Consider the following 23,226-nt stretch of genomic DNA (forward strand, 5'->3'; position numbering starts at 1 on the left):
CAAAAAAAATACAGCAACCACATTTCCTGTTTTCTTGTACCCAAACCAGGTTAGTGATGTCATCATGCATGTACGTAAATGCAGCTAAAGATTTACAAGCCTAATTCGAAAAATACACCTCATACTTAAAAAAATAAAAATAAAAATGTGAGAGCGCAACAATATACATTGCAGGGCTCTGAACTGGGGGGAGGGGTATGCAATGCCATGCCAAAATGGGCTTCAGTTCAGTACATTAGTAGAGGGCACCAAGGCCACTAAACATGGCTAAGCCAAAGTGGAGATTGTGTAATTTTTCTCAGGATTCATATATAAAGCTAATTGAGCCACAAAAAGAAACATCACAGTTTAACTTAAGTATTTATTTGTTCAGAAAATACATTTTTGTGGCAAGAACTACCTCTGTACATTTTTTATTGTGTGAACTGTCCTGTGTGGCTTGTGCAAGGCCGCCTACTTTTTTTCTGGATTGTTGGTTGTTTGTTTTTGTGTTTTTTTTTTTCCTCCTGCTGATGTGACTGAAACACTTATTGTTTTGATCCAAGCTTGGTCATTTGGTGTGTACAGGCATCTCAAGTTGCTGTAGCGGAAAGGGCACTGTGGCCGTAATTGATGATACGTCAGTATTAAGTTGAGTTTCGGAGTGGCAACTTTGTTTATTTTCTATTTAATTATTTTTGGAGGTGGAAGGTCTAAAGCTATTGGGTGGGTGGTTCTTGGACCATGGTTTTCAACTTCAATAATGAGAAACTATGAAATGATCAGTGGAAAAGATAGATTGAAATTGCAAAAATTCATGTGATAGGAACTCGGGTGGGGGAGGGGGGGGGGGGCGCGGCGCGCAGTGCTTGAGTCAAAGGATGACTGCTGGTATATTCTGGGGGTGGGGGGAGATCTAGATTGTTACAATTGTTATGTGAGGTTTTAAGTGCTTCTTTCTTTTGCACAATCAAATTATTTTTACTGATCCAGGTACATACCTGTGGACAAATGTAGCTATATTTATTGTTAGCGTTAGGTGTCTCTTATGAATTAGGTGAACGCCGTACTGTAGCTAACTACATCAAGAGTTCAAACTTCTCGGACTGTAATATCATTAAGGCAGGACTAAATGGCTGCGAAAAATAAGGAAAGAAGTTTTTATTGGAAGACCAATTTTTTTGTACAGTTAATGTAAGGCTGTAGTTAATGCATACTCCATAAGTTAGCATTAAGTATGTACAGTACAGTATTTATTGAAAGTACTCATGACTTCAAGGTAGTGTTGTATTTTACTCACCCAGAATAAATTTGATGCACATAGTGCATAAATTGGAGAGTAAATTACTCACTGACCCAAAACCTTATCTGGAGCGCACCCTGTATCAGTGCTAGTATATTAAACCAGCATCCAGGTATTGCATATCATTGCAAATTGGCTAAAATCAGTACAAAACTGACAACAATTAAGCCTTGTTTATGATTATCTATTTCTGCAAGTTATTGATATATGTTGACATTGTCAACTGGTACTTGTTATTAGGTTTGCAAATTGAATAAAGTGGAAGTATTTCTGTGATGGTGAACACAGACTCATGACTGCAGTCATTTTACAGTTTTATTAAGCAGTAAAAAGGAAGTTTTTTGGTTAAAAATATCTCGCTGGGTGTAGCCCTGTTCATTGCAGTGTTGCCATTTCCATATACGAGGCACCTGCAGCACAAACAAAACAGTTCTGATATCTTGTAGTTTCTAGGAGCATGTTTGTAAGGATTGTGGGAAATAGTTATCTTTAGAGGAAGTATTTTCTACCCACTACCTTGTCTGCATTATATTTAGAAAACTGAAAAACAAACGCTACTTGTAATGTATTCAGTGTCAAAAATGACCACTTTCTAAATAGTCATTTATAAATTGTTATATTACCTATCAAAAAGATAGTCATGCAAAAAAATCAGTGCCTAAATGACATTTGAAATAACACATTCTACTGTACAGAAAAATGTTTGCTTGTTTTAATAGATCATTTGATGGGGTTTATTTTATTAACAAGATACACTTTGTTTTTGTAATATTCAGAATTTAATATTTTTTCAATAATTTATTTGCGCTGTGTTTCATTTTTAAATTGTCAGGTTATAAATTATGATTTTATTAAACCCATCCATGGGTATACTGCAGTAGCTGTTAACCCTTCTTTTATATAAAAAGCTGAAATCCATTTTTGAATACTTGACTAGTTTTGTATCTTATGGAGTTTGTGCTGTAGAAACTGGCCTAGCAGCACATGACTGACAGCATTGCCACACAGTAGGGGCGTGTCAATTGTCTTTATGTTGCCTAAGTGCCATGTCAAGAAAATTAATCTACAACTACGCTACCATTCTCTCATACTTTAATGCCCAGCAGTTACTGTTTTTATTTGTGTCCCACGGTAACCAAGAAACTGTCCGCTGTGTTCCGTTACATTACATAGGCCTACATTTGTCAGCAGTAATGAGGGTTTATCACATGTTGCAAGAAAGGCTTCTGTTTAGTTAGACATGCATAACTTGGGTTTTACTTGAGTAAGTAGCTTCATATATTCTTTCTTTTTACACTTATGAATTTTAAAGTCAAAGCTAACTTCAAAATGGCCGCTCTAGTTCACAGGGGTTTCAGATCTGTCCTCTAAATCACTGCTGGAAGGGTGATTTAAAAAAACAAACAAAAAAAAAAAAAGTGCTGTGGCTTTTCTGTTCTATACCACATCATGGATTGTTATTGCTGTGTTACCTGTTTGATAATGTGGGGAATAATCCGTACGCTATCAGTGCACTAGAGTGGCCATTTTGAAAAGAGCTTTGACAGACTTGAGTCATGTGTAAAAGGTCAGGATGTTAACAATGAAAAGAGAAATTCCAGGTATGTTATTTAAACTTGTAGCAACACGTGGGGACATGTAACGCTATATTTATTGGAACCCTGCTGTTACTCCAACTGCTGCACTGATTTTCTTACCTTTTTCTATGTTTGTAATAATTTGTAGTGGTTATTGTGTTAACTCAGGACTGAAGTTTTTGAAGGTGCTTTGATTGAGATCAGGAACATTTAGAAAACATAAACGTATTACTGTCTGATCTAAAGTAAAATGGTTAACTGTTCAGTAAATTAGCTTAAATGAGTGTGTAAATACATTTGCAAAACTGCAATTGTAAAAATGCTATAGATTTGTTACAAAAATGATATGTCCCTTCGGTGGTATTGCCATCCCTGTATTAATGCTACATTTTGTTGATTTAATGGTGAGTGTTTGCATAACATACATACTTATTGTTCAGAGTACTAATTGATAATTTACTGTAATCTCCTGGATTTGTCTTAATGCTTTTATGCAATGTTTTAAAGCAAAAAACATTTTATAAAATGTAATATTTGTACATATATATGTAAAGGCTAGAAAGTAGTTATTTAAAAGAGAAAAAAAAAACTCATGTGTTTATAATCCTTTGTTTATAGTGCTGTGGTAGGCTACAAAAAATATCAGGGCAAAATTATTGACTTATAAAACAATAAATAAAACCAGAAGCAGAGCAATCGCCAATTCTAATGAAACTTGCTGTAACCTCTGTACAGTACTTTGTGTTAAGTAACAGAACAGCAGGTGTAGATAGGTTGATTTTGTAGTGCTATTGCAAAGCAATTCAGTCTGCTAAGCGATCATGTTTGGGGGTGTGATTTTGTTACGGTAAAAGTCACGGCACAGACACGGCTAAAAATAGACAATTTCATAGCATGGTCACAGCTACAAAGATTTGAACTTTAATATATTTATTCATGTAATATGTTAGTATTTGTGCAAAGTAAGCATATATTTAATGTGTTTAACATGTATTTAATGTGTTTTTATTTAACACATGCTTCTAGTCACAAGTAAACAGGTTTTTTTTTTTTTTTTAATAGTACCTTTTTAAAAAAACAACCATAACAGGAAAGTGCTTACCTTTTTATAACATGTAGCCTATACGTTGTCCGATGTAATAAAAAAAAAAAAATAATTTAATATTCTGCACGCTAAAATTTCGTGTAAAATAAATGTTCTGGTAGTAAATTGAGAATTTTACAATATCGGTTTTATTAATGTATATTTAAACACAGCTGTGGTTTTGGTATTACAAGATGTGCATTAAAAGATTAAAAGGGTCGTCATCCGTTTAGGCTTTGCATTATTAAATGTATACAGAGGCATATTTTCTACACAAAAGGCTTTAATTTGAAGTTTGTTTCTCATTAAAGCTGCTCCGTATGCTTCAATTAATTTTTTTTGTCATTCTGTTTTAAGTATTCAGGTTTATTTTACATTTGCAAACCGCTTTGACTTTGCACACTGAAACCAATTCAAGAACGGCTCATTTCCTATTTTCACGTTGAGTAGAAACAAATGTCAGAATTCACAGGTTCCGTGACCACCATGACAATCATATCCCTAATGGTGATCGATCATTTTGAACTAAGTACCATTCCCTTTCATACCTTGGCTGCCAGCAGTATGCAAACCTATGCCCTGCATAGTTGGGTTCAGCTCAGCCTGACTGATTAGCAGATGTTAGTTTCAGCCATTTTATTTATTTGTAAACATTTTGGAAAAAGGTGTTTGTGGGGCTAAAATGTTAAAACTTACAAACACAGGACGTCTGTAGAGATACAGTAGCAGCAGCGTTTTAAATGGAGTTTCTGTTTTAGTTTTAGTGCAGACGCAGAGTGCTGTTAAGTTTGTTTAGCAAACAAAACTGTAGATAATGTTTAATGTCTACTAAGACACACTGTCCAGCACAAAGGTGGTCATGTGACAGGTGCCTAAAGAGAAAAAAAGTTGCCCTGTTGCTACTTGGAGTACCGGTTTATTTTTGTGAAATACTATGTTTAAAAAGATCTGCCAAAATGCCTGAACTGTTTTGACCAAAATCATTTAGGTAGCTTCTTTTTTGCTTTACAAAGCCTTGAAGAGTTGTGTCTCCCTCTGGCCTGCTAGCTCCCAAATAAAATTATACTGTTTTATCTATTCTACATGTGGAGCAGTTCTCTTAGGATGGGACATGTCTGCACTATATATAAATAAGGTGTAACTTAAACTTCTTTGGCAAGGCAGATTTTAAGACACAGCACATAGCTAAAGCACAGCCTGCTTTACGAACCAGAGGAGGCCATTTGGCAAATCTATGATCATGTGGTTCCTTGTCACTGATTGATATCAGGATAAAGAGATTCCCTTCTTCAGCCTATATTTGTAGCACATTCCTTTAGCTCCAGGACTTCATGCGGGTGCTCTTTGTTGGTCTCTCCAGGTTCTTTAGGTACTGTAGTGATCACAATTGGACACAGTTCTCAAGTGCAGTCTCACCAGTGCATTATGCATTCTTATCATAACCTTTCATCTGTACTCTACACTGCTGGCTATGTACCCAAAGAATTCTGTCTGCCTTTTTGATTGCTTTCCCACTGTCTGGTTGCTGACAGCGACAAGGCAGTTACAACACCAGTCTCTTGATGAGCTTTTTCCAGTTCTATTTCATCCATTTGGTTCTTTGAATCCTACATTATCGTGACCGACATATAATTTAACACTTTGTCATTTAAATGTAATTTGCTACGTTTCTGCTGAGTTCTGTCTGTGGTCTACTGGAAATCATTCTGGTGCCACCTAGCTCCAAAATGGTTACAAACTGTAAAAATTCAACTGAGATTTATATCGCTTTAAATTGTTTCACAAGGCTGTTTTCCTCTTGATTTACAATAAGGAAGCAAATGTTTGTTTTAAAGTGTTTTCCTGGCATAGGTTGTTTTCAGATGTGTTCGTGCCGTTTTCAATTCAATTTAAAAGAGTGAATTGTATTTTATTTTATTTTTTTGTATCTCATAACCCTTTCACACAGACGAGTTATGATGGCTCAGAACTGGCACTGATACAACATTTTGGTCTGTGTGAATTGCCTATACCGTCACAGAGCTGTCATTTTATGCCATCTCTGAACTGCCTTGTGTTTTTTCCACTCACTATCATAAAAATCTTGGGAGTGTTTGGTTCCAAAATACATCACCATGTTGGCGTTCCATTACTCAAGTTGAGCGTTCACACGAGCATCCTTTTATATATAGCAAATACCAGCATTCAATGTATTTTCACACTCAACTTTTGCATGAAGAGGTGAACTCTATCTTTTAAACATACTGTATCACCTTTGCAATAAAATATGCGACCTACATTATGCCTGAAGCTTCTACAATTTGACACCTTACAGAACAGGTTGTTACATTGTATAATATAACCAAAACTTAGAAGCAAACAAAATGCAGCCAAATTTACTGTTATTTTGTTTGGTTTACATTGCCATGAAAACAATCTGCTGACTGACAGTTTGAAAGTTGTACTCGCTTGATCCCTTTGTCTGTGTGAAAGGGATATGACAGTATTATGCTGTGCTGTGTGAATGGTTATTTACATTTATTTATTTTTAAACATCTTCTTTGAGACGGCTCAGTAGCGACATTTGTGTGTGAAAGGGGTAGTGGTGAAGCATTCTTCAGGATCATGTAAAACATCATAAATCTTGATTCAAATGAGTTATGTAAATACAATGTTGGCCTAGTGGCAACTGCTTTTATATTTAATACTTCCTTGGCTTTTTCACTTTTAATGTTCACTTGAAACCAAGATATGTCTCCACAGGTTTAAAGATTGACACATGTTTACTTTAATAAAGCTATACATGTGTGATCTGACCAGTTTTTCTCCATTACTGTCCCTGGAATGCACTTCAGAGTCACAAGATGCAGCTAGCCAGTTTGATATTGATATTAGGCCTATAGCTCACGTTTGCTGTACCTGCTGATTTGAAAGTTGGCTGCCATTATTTTATTGATAGACTTCTAGTGGAAAACTTTTTTCATTTGAAATTTAGTTTGGTTTATTTTATTTAGTCGTCCCGCTCCCCCCCACTTTCTAAATGGCTCCCAGATTAAACCTGCCTTTGGTGTTTTGTGGTATAGTTTTTAAAGTCTGTTCTAATAATGTTTCTTGGTTTCTGAATTCATTGTGGTTTTGTATCTAAAGGGAATTGATGTTTCTTCAGGAATGATACTGGTATAATAATGACCACAATCTGGTCTGTTTTTAACCAAAGACTAGTTACAGCTAGACTGGATGTCTGGAATTAGCCAGGTATGGGTAGACAGGATACCAGGCCCTAGTAAAAACCTGTCTGCTTTCTTTAGTTAATTACTGTGTCTAAGTTCTTGAAATACTGAAATACAGTTGGGCTGTATTAATGAATCATGCTACTTTCTATAGTGTGTTTTACAGTTGTTTTGAAGACAATCTCCCTTCTCATTTGTGTCTTCTAATGTATTTGTCCATGGTATAATGATCGTTTGCATCACACCTGCACATTGGTGTACAGTTCGTTTTTTCACTGTCAGTCAGATAGTGCTAGTGAAATAGCTTGTCTGATGTGTGTTGCATTGCCCAGGTGTAAATGTCAAATCTCAGCTGATTGTACACTTTCTTGGCAGTCAGTAATAATGTTATGTTTACCTGTTACTGGGAACTCCTAATTTCTTGGCATTTCTTTTTGCTGTCAGCCTTCAGGGCTTTTTATCTTCTCAGAATTTCTCCACCCAGTTTCAGATTTCATTTTGAAAGCTTGTGTAGTGCTAATCCAACACCGGGTGTATCTCATGACTCTATTTCTATAGCATGGTGACTAATACCTCTCAGGGTTGACTTTGATAAAAGGGAGGTATTTCCTGGTTCAGGCTTTTAAGGAAGTTCCAGTGGATTGTTTCTGCTGTGAATTCTAGTTCACTTCATAATTAAAATAAATAGTGCTGGGACGAACACAGGAATTTCATGTTGGAATATTCCTTTACTTTTCAAAAAGTAATAAGCCATTATATTGTTCTGAACGCAGGCAGAGATAGCATAGCAGGGGGGCATGGCCGTGGCCCCTGTGTGTGTGTGTGTGTGTGTGTGTGTGTGTGTGTGTGTGTGTGTGTGTGTGTGTGTGTGCTCCTTTATTTTACAGCAAGACTTTACAATATGTAGCACGTTAAAATAGAAAAATATCCCAGGAGTATAAAGTAAGTTGTGTAGGCCTTACTTTTAACCCTGTGAGTTAAGTGTAAAACAAAGGATGCCAAATAGCCATTCAAGTTAAATGTTGTTTTGTCTATTCACGAAATAAATAGTACATAATGTTGACATCGCATTTTATTTTTATTTTTTCCCATTGCTGTTTCTTCACAGTAAACAGTGGCCATAGGCATGTTTTTATAATGTAAAAACATGAGGTTTACTTGTGCCTTTTTGTAGCTGAACAAAAAAAACTGAAATTTTAACTTTAAACACTTCAAGTAAAACAAACGTGGAAATGGCCTTGTAAAGTGAAGGGGGAAAAAAGCTCACTGTTTTGGTTCTCGTTAATTACATTCCACATAACAAAGTTGCAACAAAAAATCTATACTATATACAATCTATATAAAAATCACTACACAGCATTTTCAGGAAGTTGGGTACTGTTTAAGCGAGGCATGTCAGAATGATGTACTTGCCTTTTTTCTGTCCCATGAGATTCTGACTTGCTCTAAAGCAGCACAATGCGTTTTTGTCCCCGATGGCTTTCCATAAAGATATGGCAGCTACTATAATTGTCAGACCATATTATGATAAGCAATGTTGTTTAATACAAAATAACAATCCCTATTTTATCTGTCTGAGTAAATCTTCTCAAAGCATTGAAATGTGTGTGTTTCTTTGTAGACTGGCAGATTATTTCCACCTTAAATGGCTGTGCATTGTTTAAGTAAAGGAACAAGGAAGTTTGTTCTGCAAAATGGTTGATATGTCTGTGTTGAACATGTTTCTTAATGGATGGGATATGGTGCGTGGAGAGTCTCCAGGAAAGGGGAGTTATTCTTAAAAATTGTTTTATAGGTCGCACTGGCGTAAGTGTCACGTTACACCCCCCTTTTTGAGACTTCAGTTTTAGGAAAACACCTTTTTTGTGTTTTAAAATACTTTTTTTACAATTGATTTTTCCCTACATGCTCAATCCAGATAAATAGATACACAATTTTAGTTTCGAAATCATTGTTTGCAACATCTTAATCCATTAATAATTTTTATAGTGTTTTTTGTGTTTAGTGAAACTGCTAGAAACTATTCTGTTTTTCAAAATTTCTGTATTAACCTACCAATATTTTATTTTAGCTTGTCAAGTACCCAAACAAGTTAAACATATCTTCTTTGCTTTACTGAACATGGCTTTTACAAATTCATTATATTTATTTAAATTTAAAAGAAAACTATTAAACAGTGCTGCTTGCAATCTAATAACCAATAAACTGAACATTTTAGTGTTGCATACGTTGCAGTACTATTGCATTAAACTTACAGCTGTACAAATACATTCATTTTGTTTTGTTAATCATAACCATACATATACTTTACAAGTGTACCACTGTGTTGCACTGACATGTATAACAAGTTGCAATATGTATTAGTCATTCAAAGTGCTCCATTCAAACAAAATGTTTTCTACATTGGGCCATAAACACTTTCCTCCTATCCAGTTTTTTTTTTCTTTTGCCGTTTTAAGTTTATTTGTATCGTCTCCAGTCCTGTACTGTTTTTTCAGCGTTTCAAACCTTTGTGTAGCTTTTTAATATTTTTTTTCCCAGATTGGCCTGCTTTGTTTATCCAGTCTCAGTCACCTGCATTATTATAGCATTGCAGTTACAACGAACAGAAGACTTGGTTTACTACTCAGCTTTCTAACCAGTAGCTGTTTGCTGTGGATCCCAGGGGCAGGTTCTGTCTGAATGTTGACAAATCAGTGACTCGGGAGGGTGGGAATATGGAAATTCATAAAGATTGAAAGCTGTTCTGTTAACTGTGAAGCAGCATAGCTGTAACGTTTGAGGAGGTCAGTCAAGTCTGAAAGCTTGTGTTTAACATTCAAAATAACTAAGGGTATTGAGAGTAACAAATTAAAACTTTTAATTAGAACTGTGGATTTGTGTTTCTACCTAGCAACATGACCTGAATGCCATAGATCCTGAAAAAATAAATCAGGTTGTTGACAGTTAAGTTTGTTTGAGCTGTAATAACCCTGGCTGTAGTAACCCCATTGTGGTACTGGTACAGTAGTTTTAATATTAGACACATATTAGGCACATGTGTAGCACTGGTGTATTAGTAGCTCCCCCCTTTTAAGGGCCACACAAAAATATTTTATAGTACTAGTTCTTGGTAGCTTGTTGTGCAGCGTTATTTTTCACACTGAAACTGATGTTCAGCTTTAGAGCTAGGCTTTGTTTTTTGTTGCTTGAGCCTGTTTAGAGGATTAAAAACGTTTCTGTCCATTCCTGCCTAAATAGCTTTAAGTTAATTTTTACTGAGAATTAAAGAAATGCAAGTGATTCAGTCAGATTTTTCTGTTTTTACTTCAGTAGCATTGCTTTCAACTAATTGCTGTGAATTTACCAGTGTGCATTTAGCAGGTTGGGGCAAGCATTTGTATTTAACATTTTTAAAGGATTCATTGTTAATTAGTTATGCAAGTTCTTGTTTGCTGTTTGTTGTCGGTTTATTAATGCATAACCAGGGAATGCAATGCATGGAGTGTTTTATTTGATAATCAGAGATACTGACTATCTGCATATTACTGCATACTGCATATTATATTTGAGAGAGGGTGCATATTTTAATGCATGTTGGCATCGTTAAAAAAAATTAAATCCATTGTTAGCTGAAGGGGAGTGTTACCAACATAAATGAAGTACTTCACTGCAGATGCACTAACATTTTTGCATAGGTTTAAGTGTTATGAATGTTATAATGATACTGAATAATGTGTTAATGTATTGCTTATTTATTGTAGCTGCTACAGGTGCATGTCTCGGGTGTATTTCTTTTGCAGGCACATTTTATTCAATGATAATCCCCACAGAGGATCAAGGGAAGCAACAAGGGAAGTAGTGGAGCTGTCATGAACAGCTCATCCAGATTTGAACTCTCAGGTCAACATACTGCCATGTGGACCTATGTTTTATGATTCTGATTCTTCATTGCCTCGGTCACTGATAACCACCTTGTTGTCTTTTGCTTTTTGTTGAAAATATTACTGCCCTTGCAGCTGTGTATTGAAGTGTATTTTGTTCTGATCATTTTTTCCCTCTTTGTTTTGCAGGTTATATTTCACACTGTGTGCTGAATATCCATGATGTCTGAAAATATTTAAAAATATTAATGTTTGGAGGATTTTTTTTGATTCCAGTGGAATCTGTAGGTTTTTTTTGTTTGGTTTCTTTTTGTTTTTAAATTGTAACCTGTTACAATGCCTGTACAAGCTCCACAATGGACGGAATTCCTCTTGTGCCCGATCTGCACGCAGACTTTCGAAGAAACTATTCGCAAGCCCATCAGCTTAGGATGCGGCCACACTGTCTGCAAGATGTGCCTGAACAAACTACACCGCAAGGCATGCCCCTTCGACCAGACCACTATCAGCACAGACATCGAACAGCTACCTGTGAACACGGCCCTGCTGCAGCTCGTCGGCGGACAGGTAACACATTGTATTTAAAGACTATGGGTTTTTAAACCTTATCCGTAACTTAGTGTTACAGAACATCTTGCGAAATGCATTATGCTACCTTTCCTGTGTGGTCCGTATTGCAGCGTTATATTTTTTAACTTTATTTTATAACACATATAAAAAATGTGAATGTGCTATCACGCTGTTGTATAAACTCAATCCGTGGAGAATGGTAGAGATATCTCTGTGTGAATGTGAGAGTGTGAGAGTGTCAGTTGGTGCAGGCAGTAGGTAAAGGACAAACACTTGTGGGTTCGGGTTGGTTTGCAGGTATTATTAAAGCAGGTCGGGTTGGGTTGCGGGTAAGAAGACGGTGTTGCTGGCCAGACGGGTGTGGGTTCCGGTCAGGTCCTGTTATAGCGCGTCCAGGTCGGAAACCAGTTGTAAAAAACGGGCCCGCACAGGACTCTAGTGCACAGTATTATTATGGGATTGTAGCAAAGTGGTTAATAGTGTGCTGGTGGAGGTGATCAAAGAACAGACAGACAATTGTAATCCAGGTGCAAAATGTTTGTTATATGTTATTCCTTATGTCCAGTGCATGATGGCGAAACAAACAGTAAATAATAATGCTGGTAAGTAGTACAGCGATGTGTATTACTTACATTTATAATCCCTGGGCTGGTCCCGAAATAATAGTCCTGTTGTTGTATCCCCACATTAAACACAAAACACAAACACAAGTCAGTTTTATTACGTGAATTAGTGACTGTGGTACAAGACAGTTTTACAGTGATACATGTGAAAGCGCTGATCCGGCTTTGTGCTGACCCAAGGCGACAGCTCCGGGTACGTGTTAGCTGTCTGAGTGGTTTATAAACACAGACAATTACTAACAGACACAAACAAACAAAACAGTCACGAATATTCTTAAAACACAGGTTTATTTCAGCAGTGGTTACTGCGTCTCTCACAGTCCTTCAGGTTCAAGTTCACAAACCAAGCAAAGGAACGAATTACGAGTCTTTGACCCTCCCAAGGTTCATAGTATTTCTGTCACAGGGATATACGACGCATCCCGCAGATGACTATACATCTAAGCAGAAGGTTTATTTTGTATTTGTGGGATGAATTGTAATAGTTTAAAATTTTTTGCTTTCTTGAAATTTAAGTCAAGTGACATGAATAAAAATATTTACTGTGTTTTTAAAGTAGGCAATATGCAGTGCAAACCCACAGTTAAGTGTCTGTCACCCTGAGCTAGCCAAGGTATACGGTTTTACAATGCTGTTCTCTTGAAACAAACTTTAAACGCTACATATACTGTAGTGTACTACTGCACATCTGCATAGTAATTCCCAAAAGTGTAATCAGCACCCTGGTTTCGTATTCGATTATTGTATAGGCATTTATCAACGATAATCGATCCATTTGACTTTTATTTTTTTTAAATAAAGAACAAACATTAGTTTTTTTTTTTTAAAGATCCATTATCTAAACACTGCTGTGCATAATAGTTAAACAAAAAGGCACAATTTACATTCAAATTAGAACACTTCGATTTATATAAAAAAGAAATACAAAGGACTTGAGTTAACAACTGAAAATATGTGTGCGTCCGCATCAGTTGTCCCCTTAATGTTGTAATAATAATAATACTATATTTTAATAGAAGTCATTTCTATCTGAACTATGGTTGTTCATTTCTATTAACATTTTATGTCCAAAAGCAAAGCATTTGAATTAATCTCACAAATCCTGAGTAATTTAACTATCGTACTTAATTCTGCTTCTTTTTATATACTATTGCCATATAATCCAAACACAACATGCTTTGAAGCAAAGAAGGTAATCGATAGATTTAATAGATTAAATTTTTTTTTAAAAAATAGCCTTAAATTTTTAATCTAGAAAACGTAAATACAGTAGGCCTACTTGTGATTTAGGCTTGTCCAACGCAAATGGAGAGGCCTAAAGCGAGTATCCTAGCAACGCGCTAATCTACTGTACTAGCACTAAAAGAAGAGCACTCACACACTCAAGGTTTTAATGCAAACTGGCAACAGAAGACTTCAAACTGGGTTCTAATTTGATGCATCAATTCACCAATATGTAATTGTCTCGGGAAATTTATACGGGAAATTTATATAATCTATCTTGTTAAAAAAAAAAAAAAAAAAGTATGCTTGGTGGCAGAATTTATTTAGTTAGACGCTACCAGGCCGTTCCATGAAAATGGTTTCACTAGTTACACTGATACTGCAGACCGACTGTTTCTGTGCTGATGGGACTGTACACACAATACACACAAGTTTATTCACCATAAAGTTACTGACTGTCTAGAGTCTTGTATATCGGTTTTATGCCACAAATGAAGTGACTTCCCGAGATGAGTTACAACATTGAAGTCTGTGGTTGTGCCTGCAAAGTGGAAACATTGCGCTTCCGAGCTGTATTGAAATAACGAAATATCGTAAACATGAGAACATTTCCAGTACTCCCCAGTGCATTATACAACCTCACCATGGTATTCTTGGATTGTATTCTACATTTGTGGGATTTGCCTTTTTGATTGCGTCCCCACACTGCCCGGTTGCTGGCAGTGATGAGTCGGAGGCTTTCTCTTTGTTGAGCCTGTGACCAGCTTGTAACAGTTGTTGACATTGACAGTTAAAAATAAAAAATGTAAATGTTTGATGCAATAGGGCTACATGGAGACCAAGAACAAGTTTGAGTCCATTCCAGGGAAACTGTCACAGATATTTATCAGACCCCACCCTTCACAAGCATTCTGGCTCGGCTGCTTTTATATAGCTCATTTATTTTTGAACTGGGGGGAGTGGAATCATAGAAACTAACCTTGTGTTGTGGGAGCATTGCCAGCTTAGATCAAACAAAAAAAGCTACATACTTTCATTACTATAGATTAGGGGGTCCAATCCTGTACCTGGAGGGCCGGTGTTCCCCCTGGTTTTTGTTCCAACTGTGTCCTAAATTACTTAGTTACTTAGTTAGAACAATAATTGGTAATAATTGGTCCAATTAGGTAATTTAGGACACAGTTGGACCAAAAACCAGGAGGGACACCGGCCCTCCAGAACCAGGATTGGACACCCCTGATATAGATATAGATGGGTTTTTTTGTTTTACAATTGCACTCCACTTATAACGGATCCTGTTAGAACAGAGTTCTGTTTATAATGTATTGAGGAGGCACCACAGACCTAACACGGACGTAAAAAAAAGAAAAGTGATCAGGAGAGGATTTATCAGTATGCAGTACTATGAAGAGGTGTATGTCAAACAAGGGGTGGGGCTTGGCTGGTGATGCAGTATTGAGTGTGCTGTTGATATGCAGTGCCTGTTAAACCTGTTTTCCTGTGAAAAAGCTTTTAAACAGCGCATGTGAAATAAATTGGACCTGACCTGAATTTTTTTTTCCAATAATTTTCTCCCCTCTGAATCAAGTATAGAACAGGAATGTTTTAGGTGGGCAATACAAAATCTTTACGAACAACTGTGTAATGTCAAACATTTGTTTTGAACAGCTGATCAATCATAGTCCTATTTATGTATTTGTATACGTTTTAATCACATAATTGAGATTCTGGGAACTTTTAATTAGTTTAGCAAAATCTATTTTAAAGAGCCCGTACTCCCTTGTGATTTGGATCAAACCTTTTATCGTGAGATTTGTAGTGAGATTTAAATTGTGTTGCAGCATATGGGAGAGCGTAACATCAAACAATTTTAATGGTTAAGTGGCTGATTTAAAACACCCAAATTAAGCAGAACTGGAGACATTACTGAAACATCGCACACTGTTTCAGATAAATACTAAATATTTGGCCATGAAGTTTCTTCTACAAGAGCAATATTGGAGTCAACCGCGGGGGCTGAATATTGGAGCTCTCAATTAATCGTAGTTAACTTCTGCAATTAACACGTATATTTTTGGGCGCTACATCTTTAATGTATGTTAATCGCACTCCAGTCTAGTCCCTCTTGGCATACCGTAATTCTTTTCCTGCTGCACCATTTTAGTGCATGCCTGCATTGAATGAGTTTTGAATATAAAATTAGTCACAGAACCACATTATGTAGCAAAGCACTCAAACTGAAGGACTTAAGAATTGGATGTTTATTTTTTTTAAACTGATGGTTCATTGGCTAGACTTGTATCTACTATCAAAGTAAATTCCAAGTATGACAGATCTAGTCTGCTGTACCACCTGTGTCCTTCTAAACATTCTTTCACTTCTCAAAACAATCTAGTAGTTTTACAGACAACAAATGAAACCCGTCAGTTTTTTTTAAACAATATTTACAATTGTGGAGGATATAGCCATTACTTTGTCAATGTTCTGTTTAAGCAATTTCAAGTTGTTAATGAGATAATTAAGTATTATTATTATTAAGAGAATTAAGTATTATTATTATTAGTTGTCTCCGCCACTTAGAACAGGCACATTTTTGTGTTAATATGATTCACCTGCAGTAAGTGATGGACAGTATAAACTCCCACACAATAACCTGACATTCAAAATGTCTCCAATCAAAAGGTAATCAAAACAAACAAGCATGTATGCAGTTAAAAATCTTTATTAAGACACTCATTGTTTGTAACATTGCTTTGTTATTCAAAGCATGCTTTAGCAAGTGCACAGCATCTAAAAGTGCTGATTGATTCTCATTGCTTTTCTCTTTCCAGCCATGCTTGCTTGCTTTCTGTTGCAGTCAGTACTGTTTTTTCAAACTGTAAATAAACCTGACACTGTGTACAGGGATAAAATAGCCATGGTACAGTACAGGGGTAATCGCTCAATAACTAGGTGCAAACAGTTGATTAATCAACCTGTCAAGCTTTTACTTCAGTAAAGTGCTGCCTTCTGAATTTAAATCTGTGTGAATGGCGAGGGAACAAGGTGAGAACAGCTGATTGTGGATTAGTAAGAGCGATTTACTACAATATAAGCAGTGCGTTTTGTTATTTAAATCTATGTGAATGGCAAGCGATGTTTGTCCGGCTGCCTAAAATCACCCTGTGTGGTGTAAGTGGCAACTGTATTTAAACGGAAATGAAAAACATCAGTTTGAGTAAAGACAACTGTAAAGGAAACTGATAATTGTAAGTGCAGTAAGGAGAGTAAAAAACTGACTCCATTGTGATTTTAGCAGTTGGTTCAAACAGTTTAACAACAATGCTGGATTGTAAATAAATCTAAAACTATAAAGAGACTCCAGAAATAAGAAAACAAGATTTTTTATGTGATGACGATAATAATAATAATAGTAATAATAATAATAATAATAATAATAATAATAATAATAATAGCATCGTTAATAACAATCTTATGAGATGGATGCAGCAATTGTATCAATTAAATGTGATTTTAAAACCAAGATTAACTGATATTTTTTAAATCTCAAATTTAATTGCAATTTAATTTTTAACAGCTTGACAGGCCTAATTTTATATTTTACAAAAAAAAAAAAAAAAAAAGCAAACTTTGTTTATTGTTGGTCCGGTTTAAAAGTTACACCACCTTCCCCTTGTAATCAAATAATGAATAGTGCTTCATAAAAAGGCAACAGAAAAGTCATTAGTTAGCAGTGGTCAAATCTTTACACTGGATTAGATGTTTTGTACACCTATAAGGTATATCCAGGTGATTTACACAATTTATAGAAATGATTGTTTTAAAACAAATATTTGGCAGTATACATCAGCATGCCCTCAAACAGCCAGGGTGGACACATTTATGCCGGCATCCAAATTACTGTGAGGACCACTGTGCTAGAAGGTAAGGTGAAATGCAACATTGGCTTTGTATTAAACCTGTATAAAACTTGTTTAATGAGCACAGAAATAAGGGAAGCTTGTAGTTTAATAATTGTATTCAGTTTGTAATATCAGGCTTTTTAAAGAGCCCACTGTAGCAGTACAGCTCTGTCAACTCAACATTTTTTTTTTTTCCTTCAAAATATTTAGGTAAATATTAAATTGGTTTCAATTTAGTACACTGCAATGTGATAAAAGTTGGTTTGTGCCCCCTAAATTTGTATACTGCTAAGATTGAAATAATTACTTAAATAACTGTATCTGTGCAGTTTCTGATTTGTAGTTATTTTATTTATTTAACCAGGATATTTACCCATTGAGACTAAAGCCTCATTTACAGAAGGCTCTTTGAATTTCTGATTAATTAAATTCAGTTACATCACTGCACACTTTTTGATGCTATATGAAACACAAATAAGGAGAAGCTTGGCATGTAAATTTGTGAATCAACGCAAATTAATTTGCAATACAAATGAGGTTGCGTTGGTTGTCTGTTGCTAATCGATCTACATGCAAAGTATTGGTGTATAGCGCTACCGAGATACGAAGTGGTGGGTGTAATTTTACTGTTGTTTTTCTCTTGAAAGTGTTGGAGGTGGTTGTATATTTTAGTGAATTGCAGAGTGGAACCCTTGGTGTATGATCATCATTTGTTTAATTAAACCGTATAAACCTCCACCCAGGTCTAAAGTAGTTTTAATAATGATCTCATTAAATCAGAGATGGATATAGTGGAGTCTGTGTAACTAACTTTTTTTTTTTTTTTTTTTTAAATATCTGGAAGTGGTCTTATCCAATTGTGCTGAAACTAGGTGTTAACGTTACTTTGCATAAGTTACTGGGAGTATCGGATTATAGGGGTGTCTTGGTCTGTATATACTTTACCATGAAACCTAATTTACTTACCTAATGACTTCTAGGTCTTAAATTATACATTACGCAGTACACCAGTATACAAAAAAAATAAGTTTACCATTTATTTTAATTGTTTTAATGTATTGGCTTACATTTGTGCTGCTATTGAACATCTGGTCTTATGGCATGCTGTTTAAAATCACTGATTAAGTCATTGGCAATGACATTTAACTTTGCAAGGAATACAGAAAGAATTACAGAATGCACAGCAGGTACTGTAACCACAGTATTATCTCTCTGTACTACTTCTCCATTCAGAGCTGTATCATACCCTATATTCCCCTAGCAACAAGACAAACTTCTAATAGAGCGCCCTGAACCCTAGCAAACTACAAAAGTTTCACTGTAACGTACACACAGTAACTCTCTTAACCTTTGATAATATAGAATACTATTCTACTAATGATCTTGAATTATATATTTTTAAGTGTCTCCAAGTCTCCTTCTTGAGTCCACTTGATTTCCAGCTGGATCCTGTGGTCCTGGTTTCTTTACTGTGCTTAAAGTATTGGTTTGGGTTAACTATATCAACTGCTTTTAAAATGTTAAAGACTTCTGTCATGTCCCCCCTAATTCTTCTTTGTTCTAGGCTAAATAGGTTCAGTTCTTGACCTATCTTTATAGCTCATTCCTTTTAAGCCCTGTGATTAGTGTGGTTGCTCTTTGTTGAACTCTCCAGGGCCACACTGTTTTTTTGGTACTGTGCTGGCCACACTTGGGCACAGTACTCTAGGGGACTTAGCTCTCAAAGTGACAGATCTGTTTCTAGCTGACTGATGTACTGTGCCTTTTCATCCCGCAGGTTCCCAAACAGCAGCCCATCGCTCTGCTTACAGGAGTGGAAGACACCAAACACTATGACGAGGCGAGGAAATGTGTGGAGGAGCTAGCGCTCTACCTCAAACACCTCAGCAGCACGAGAGGTAAGACAGGCTTGCCCATGTCTCAATATATGCACTGTCCTGTACACTTCCCTGTGACACCTGGGATTTCTGTAGTCATTGTACTGTGGAACTAAGGCCAGTCAAGAGAAAAACAAAATGTGTTCTTACTGTGAGAGTGGCCTTTATTTTAGTTCTTTCCTGCAAACTGTTATCATTTACTGTTTGTTTCAAATATTTAAATGTGCAAATGAGTTACATCTTGTTGCGTCCAGGTTTTCAGATGGTAGTTTAACAGCATGTCAGTGTTATTAGAGAGGTAAGTAATACGTTTGGACTGCTGATGGTGGCCTTAATACTAAAGGTGGGTTTATATTTCTGTCAGTGAGAGGAAATCGGGACTAAAAAGTGGCCTTTAAACTATGGTTGCCATAGAATAAGTAGTAGTAAGTAGTTCCAGTTCTTCATCAGTAATTAGTGAAGCCGTTGTTTACTAAAGATAATGACAGACTGAAGGAGAGAACCGACAGCACCAGCAGGGACAGCGTAATCACCAGAAAAAACGGCACACACTTTTAAACATGGGAAACTTGTTACTCAACAGGTGGCTGAAGATGGGAGGGAGCAGAAAGGTTGAGGCAGCGATAGGAGAGTACAAGAATGAATTTGATGCAAGCGGCGATAGGGAGCAGAGCAGCGTTGTAGCATGGGAGAAATGAGGAAGGGAAAAGACAAGGCGGGCAGCAGAGTTTTGGATGAGCTGGAGCAGATGGATAGCAGAGGCAGGGAGGCTAGGAGCTGTGTGGAGTAGTTGGTGAGGAAGGAGGGAATTCTGCATATGTTGCTGAAGAAGTGGCGACAGGAGCGTGCCAGAATAGAGATGTGCTGAGAGTAGGAGAGGGAGGGGACGAGGATGACACTGAGGTTCTTGGTGGGTGAGGAAGGAGAGAGGATGGATGGATGGAAAGAAAGAAATAAAGAAACCTGGCTGCTAACATATTTCTTGGTGGTAAAGAGGATTTCTGCACTAGTGAGAGCCAAAACTGATTTGTGTTCAGTGTTGCACCAGTCATTGGCACCATTGCAGAAACAGCCTTTGGGGAAAGTGAACACATGTCCGTCCTTGTTGTTTTGCATTGTTTAAATGCATAACATTTAGGCAACCACTGAAATTACGGGGTGCCTTGTTAGTTCAATTTTGAAAAAGGGTATGATTATCTGTTAAGGGAAATCACAATATTTACTGAAAGAAACATGTCCTTTTTTTAACTCCTTTTACAATTTAAAGACTTCAGTCAAGTCCCCTGTGATTCTTGCTTTGTTCTAGGCTAAATAGATTCAGTTCCTTGAACCTGTCTTCGTAGCTCATTCCTTCAAGCAGTGGGACTAGTTTGCTTGCTCTGTTGGTAATTGAACACAGTGTTGTACTGATTGTTGTTGTTTGTCAGGTGTTGGTTTGAACAGCACCACTCAGAGCGTTCTTAGTCGGCCCATGCTGAGGAAGCTGGTCACGCTGATTCACTGTCAGCTGGTGGAGGAAGAGGGGCGGATCAGGGCCATGCGAGCTGCCCGTTCCCTGGGTGAGAGGACAGTCACAGAGCTCATCCTCCAGCACCAGAACCCACAGCAGCTCTCCTCCAACCTGTGGGCAGCTGTCCGAGCCAGGGGCTGCCAGTTCCTCGGGCCAGGTAAGGGAACTGCATTGATATTTCCATTGTACCAAAGAATTAACCCTATATAAACCACGCTGGCATTAGATTGCTTGGCCTGGGGAGACACATATTGGGGCTTATCTATTCAATGAATCTATAAGGTCCAAAATACCACCATCATTTAAATCATTAAAAGAGGACTTTGACAAAGCCAAAGTAAAATAACAGGTTTAGTCCCAATTTTAATGTTTAAACCTTTCAATCCTGAATTATTTTTGTTGAGCTGAAGAATGCGAAATTAAGTTATATCATTCAAAAAGGAACTCCTTTACTGAGTATGCATGTGAACATAACAAACATTTTTTGGTGTATGGTACTTAACCCTTTCAGTCCTGACTGGACTTTAAGCAGTGATGGTATTTAGGCCAGCTACTGTTCTATTGAATAGATCATTTTTTGGCAATACCAAGCCGTGGAGAACACAAAACAAATGCTCCTGGAGGGGGGGGGGGGGGGGGGGGCCATGTGTGTAAACACCCATAGTTAAATGTGTTGCACCCTATGGGGAAAATTGTATGTTTCAGTGAGTTCCCCAAGCCATGTTCTGTGCCAGTACCAAAATTCAGCACATTGTTAAGACACCTATGATAACCCTGCCATTTTTAATTAATCAGTTACGCTTAAATACAATACCTGTATATATTTTTTTCAAAATAAAACTAATTTGGACGTACACTTCTTGTTTGGAACGTGCTATAGCAGTGAGAAGCTATTTTTAATACAGTACAATGATGTGGTGTTCAACTAACTGTTGTTGTTGTTCTTCTATCAGCTTGTCAAAACTTAAAGATCAACATCAGTTTGTCAATTACTTTTCTTATTCATTAAGTATGTGACTGAGTATCATGTTGAATTGTGATTCTCCTTGGATACAGAGCTGTATTCTCTATTTAATACACTATTGTTTTTCACCGTGCTGTCTTGTGCCCTCATGTGCAGCAATGCAGGAGGAGGCTCTTAAGCTGGTTCTGCTAGCCCTGGAAGATGGCTCCCCCCTGTCCCGTAAGGTTCTGGTTCTCTTTGTGGTTCAAAGACTGGAGCCACGATTCCCCCAGGCCTCCAAAACGAGCATCGGTCACGTGGTGCAACTCCTCTATAGAGCATCCTGTTTTAAGGTAATGTATTTTTGTCAATGTGTTCTTGTTTGTAGAAACTACCCCAGTGGGGAAGTGTAGATAAAAAAAAAATCATGCTGATTTTTTTTTTTTTCTTCTCCCTACTGCGTCATTTATGTCCCTGCACCACAGAGCTAACATGGACATAAACAAACAAGATAGCTGCTTCCGCATCCAGCGCTTAGAATGTCAAGGACATTTTACAGTATGTTACAGTAGTTAAATAATGACTTGGGTAGCATTATTGAGGAGTTTAGTGATAAACAAGTGATCAGGAAATGATTTATCAGTATGCACGACTATGAAGAGGTATGTGATAAACAGAGCGAACAAGGCGTGGGGCGGGGCTGGAGATGCAATATTGAGTGTCCTGTTGATATGCAGTGCCTTTTAAACCTGCTTTACTATGAATAAAATGACTTTTAAACAGCGCATGTAAAATAAACAGCACATGTGAAAATAAATTGGACCTAACATGCCTGACAGGTGCTGAATAAATGGACCGCTAAGGGTTAAAACTAATTTCCTTGCAGATTTACCTATGATGTGTAAATACAAATATCAAAACAATGAGGATTATGTTGAAAAAAATATGTCTGCGATATGGACAGTGTTGGATACAGAAAAGGAAAGTAATGAGTTTCTTGTAAAAACTGCATGGGGTTCTGGAGCACTAAGTGCTCCTCACACCAGATCACATCAGAACTACTGCATTATATAAGAACTACAGACCAACATTAGTAGTAGGGAAGTAGACTAGCCCATGTGTCATTCCTGAATGTATTGTTTAAGTTAAGGCTACTGAATAAAAATATTTTTGCATTATTGTACATAAACCAAAGATCTAAACTAACTATGGACGCTTCCTCATTATACTATGTCCAGAAGCTTTGTTATACTTTCACTTAAATAAATTTTAGCAAACAAAAATCTTCTTATATTTCAATCTTCAAAAATCTTCCATAAATGTTTTTTGAAAGAAATACATCACAGCACATGTGTATTAATTTTCAAACATGATATCTGGTTTTACTTTCAGTTAAAGGAAGCTCTCGGTTTCTATGCATTATTCTCAGGTTTGCTGTTTGCACTTCCTTGGTCATTTAACCTAAGCAGTGTCATGTTATTGGTTGAAAGCGTGTCAGTCACTAGGGGAAGCAGCCAATTGGTTATTGACAGGAAAGAAGCCAGGGAAGGGGAGGAGATAGT

At 36.8% G+C, this 23,226-nt stretch overlaps 1 protein-coding gene across 3 annotated transcripts in view; it reads left to right on the forward strand.

The window, feature by feature from the left end:
* LOC121330937 (roquin-1-like) overlaps positions 1-23,226 on the forward strand; it is a 70,617-nt gene that overhangs the window by 9,831 nt on the left and 37,560 nt on the right. For all 3 annotated transcript variants that reach the window (XM_041277928.1, XM_041277930.1, XM_041277929.1), the window contains exons 2-5: positions 11,205-11,582; positions 19,112-19,232; positions 20,639-20,878; positions 21,842-22,017. In XM_041277928.1, coding sequence (XP_041133862.1) covers positions 11,352-11,582; positions 19,112-19,232; positions 20,639-20,878; positions 21,842-22,017 — 768 coding nt within the window. In that variant the 5' untranslated portion in view covers positions 11,205-11,351. The remainder of the gene's footprint in view (positions 1-11,204; positions 11,583-19,111; positions 19,233-20,638; positions 20,879-21,841; positions 22,018-23,226) is intronic.

This window comes from Polyodon spathula, chromosome 18 (genome assembly GCF_017654505.1).
Source record: "Polyodon spathula isolate WHYD16114869_AA chromosome 18, ASM1765450v1, whole genome shotgun sequence".
Lineage (NCBI taxonomy): Eukaryota > Metazoa > Chordata > Actinopteri > Acipenseriformes > Polyodontidae > Polyodon > Polyodon spathula.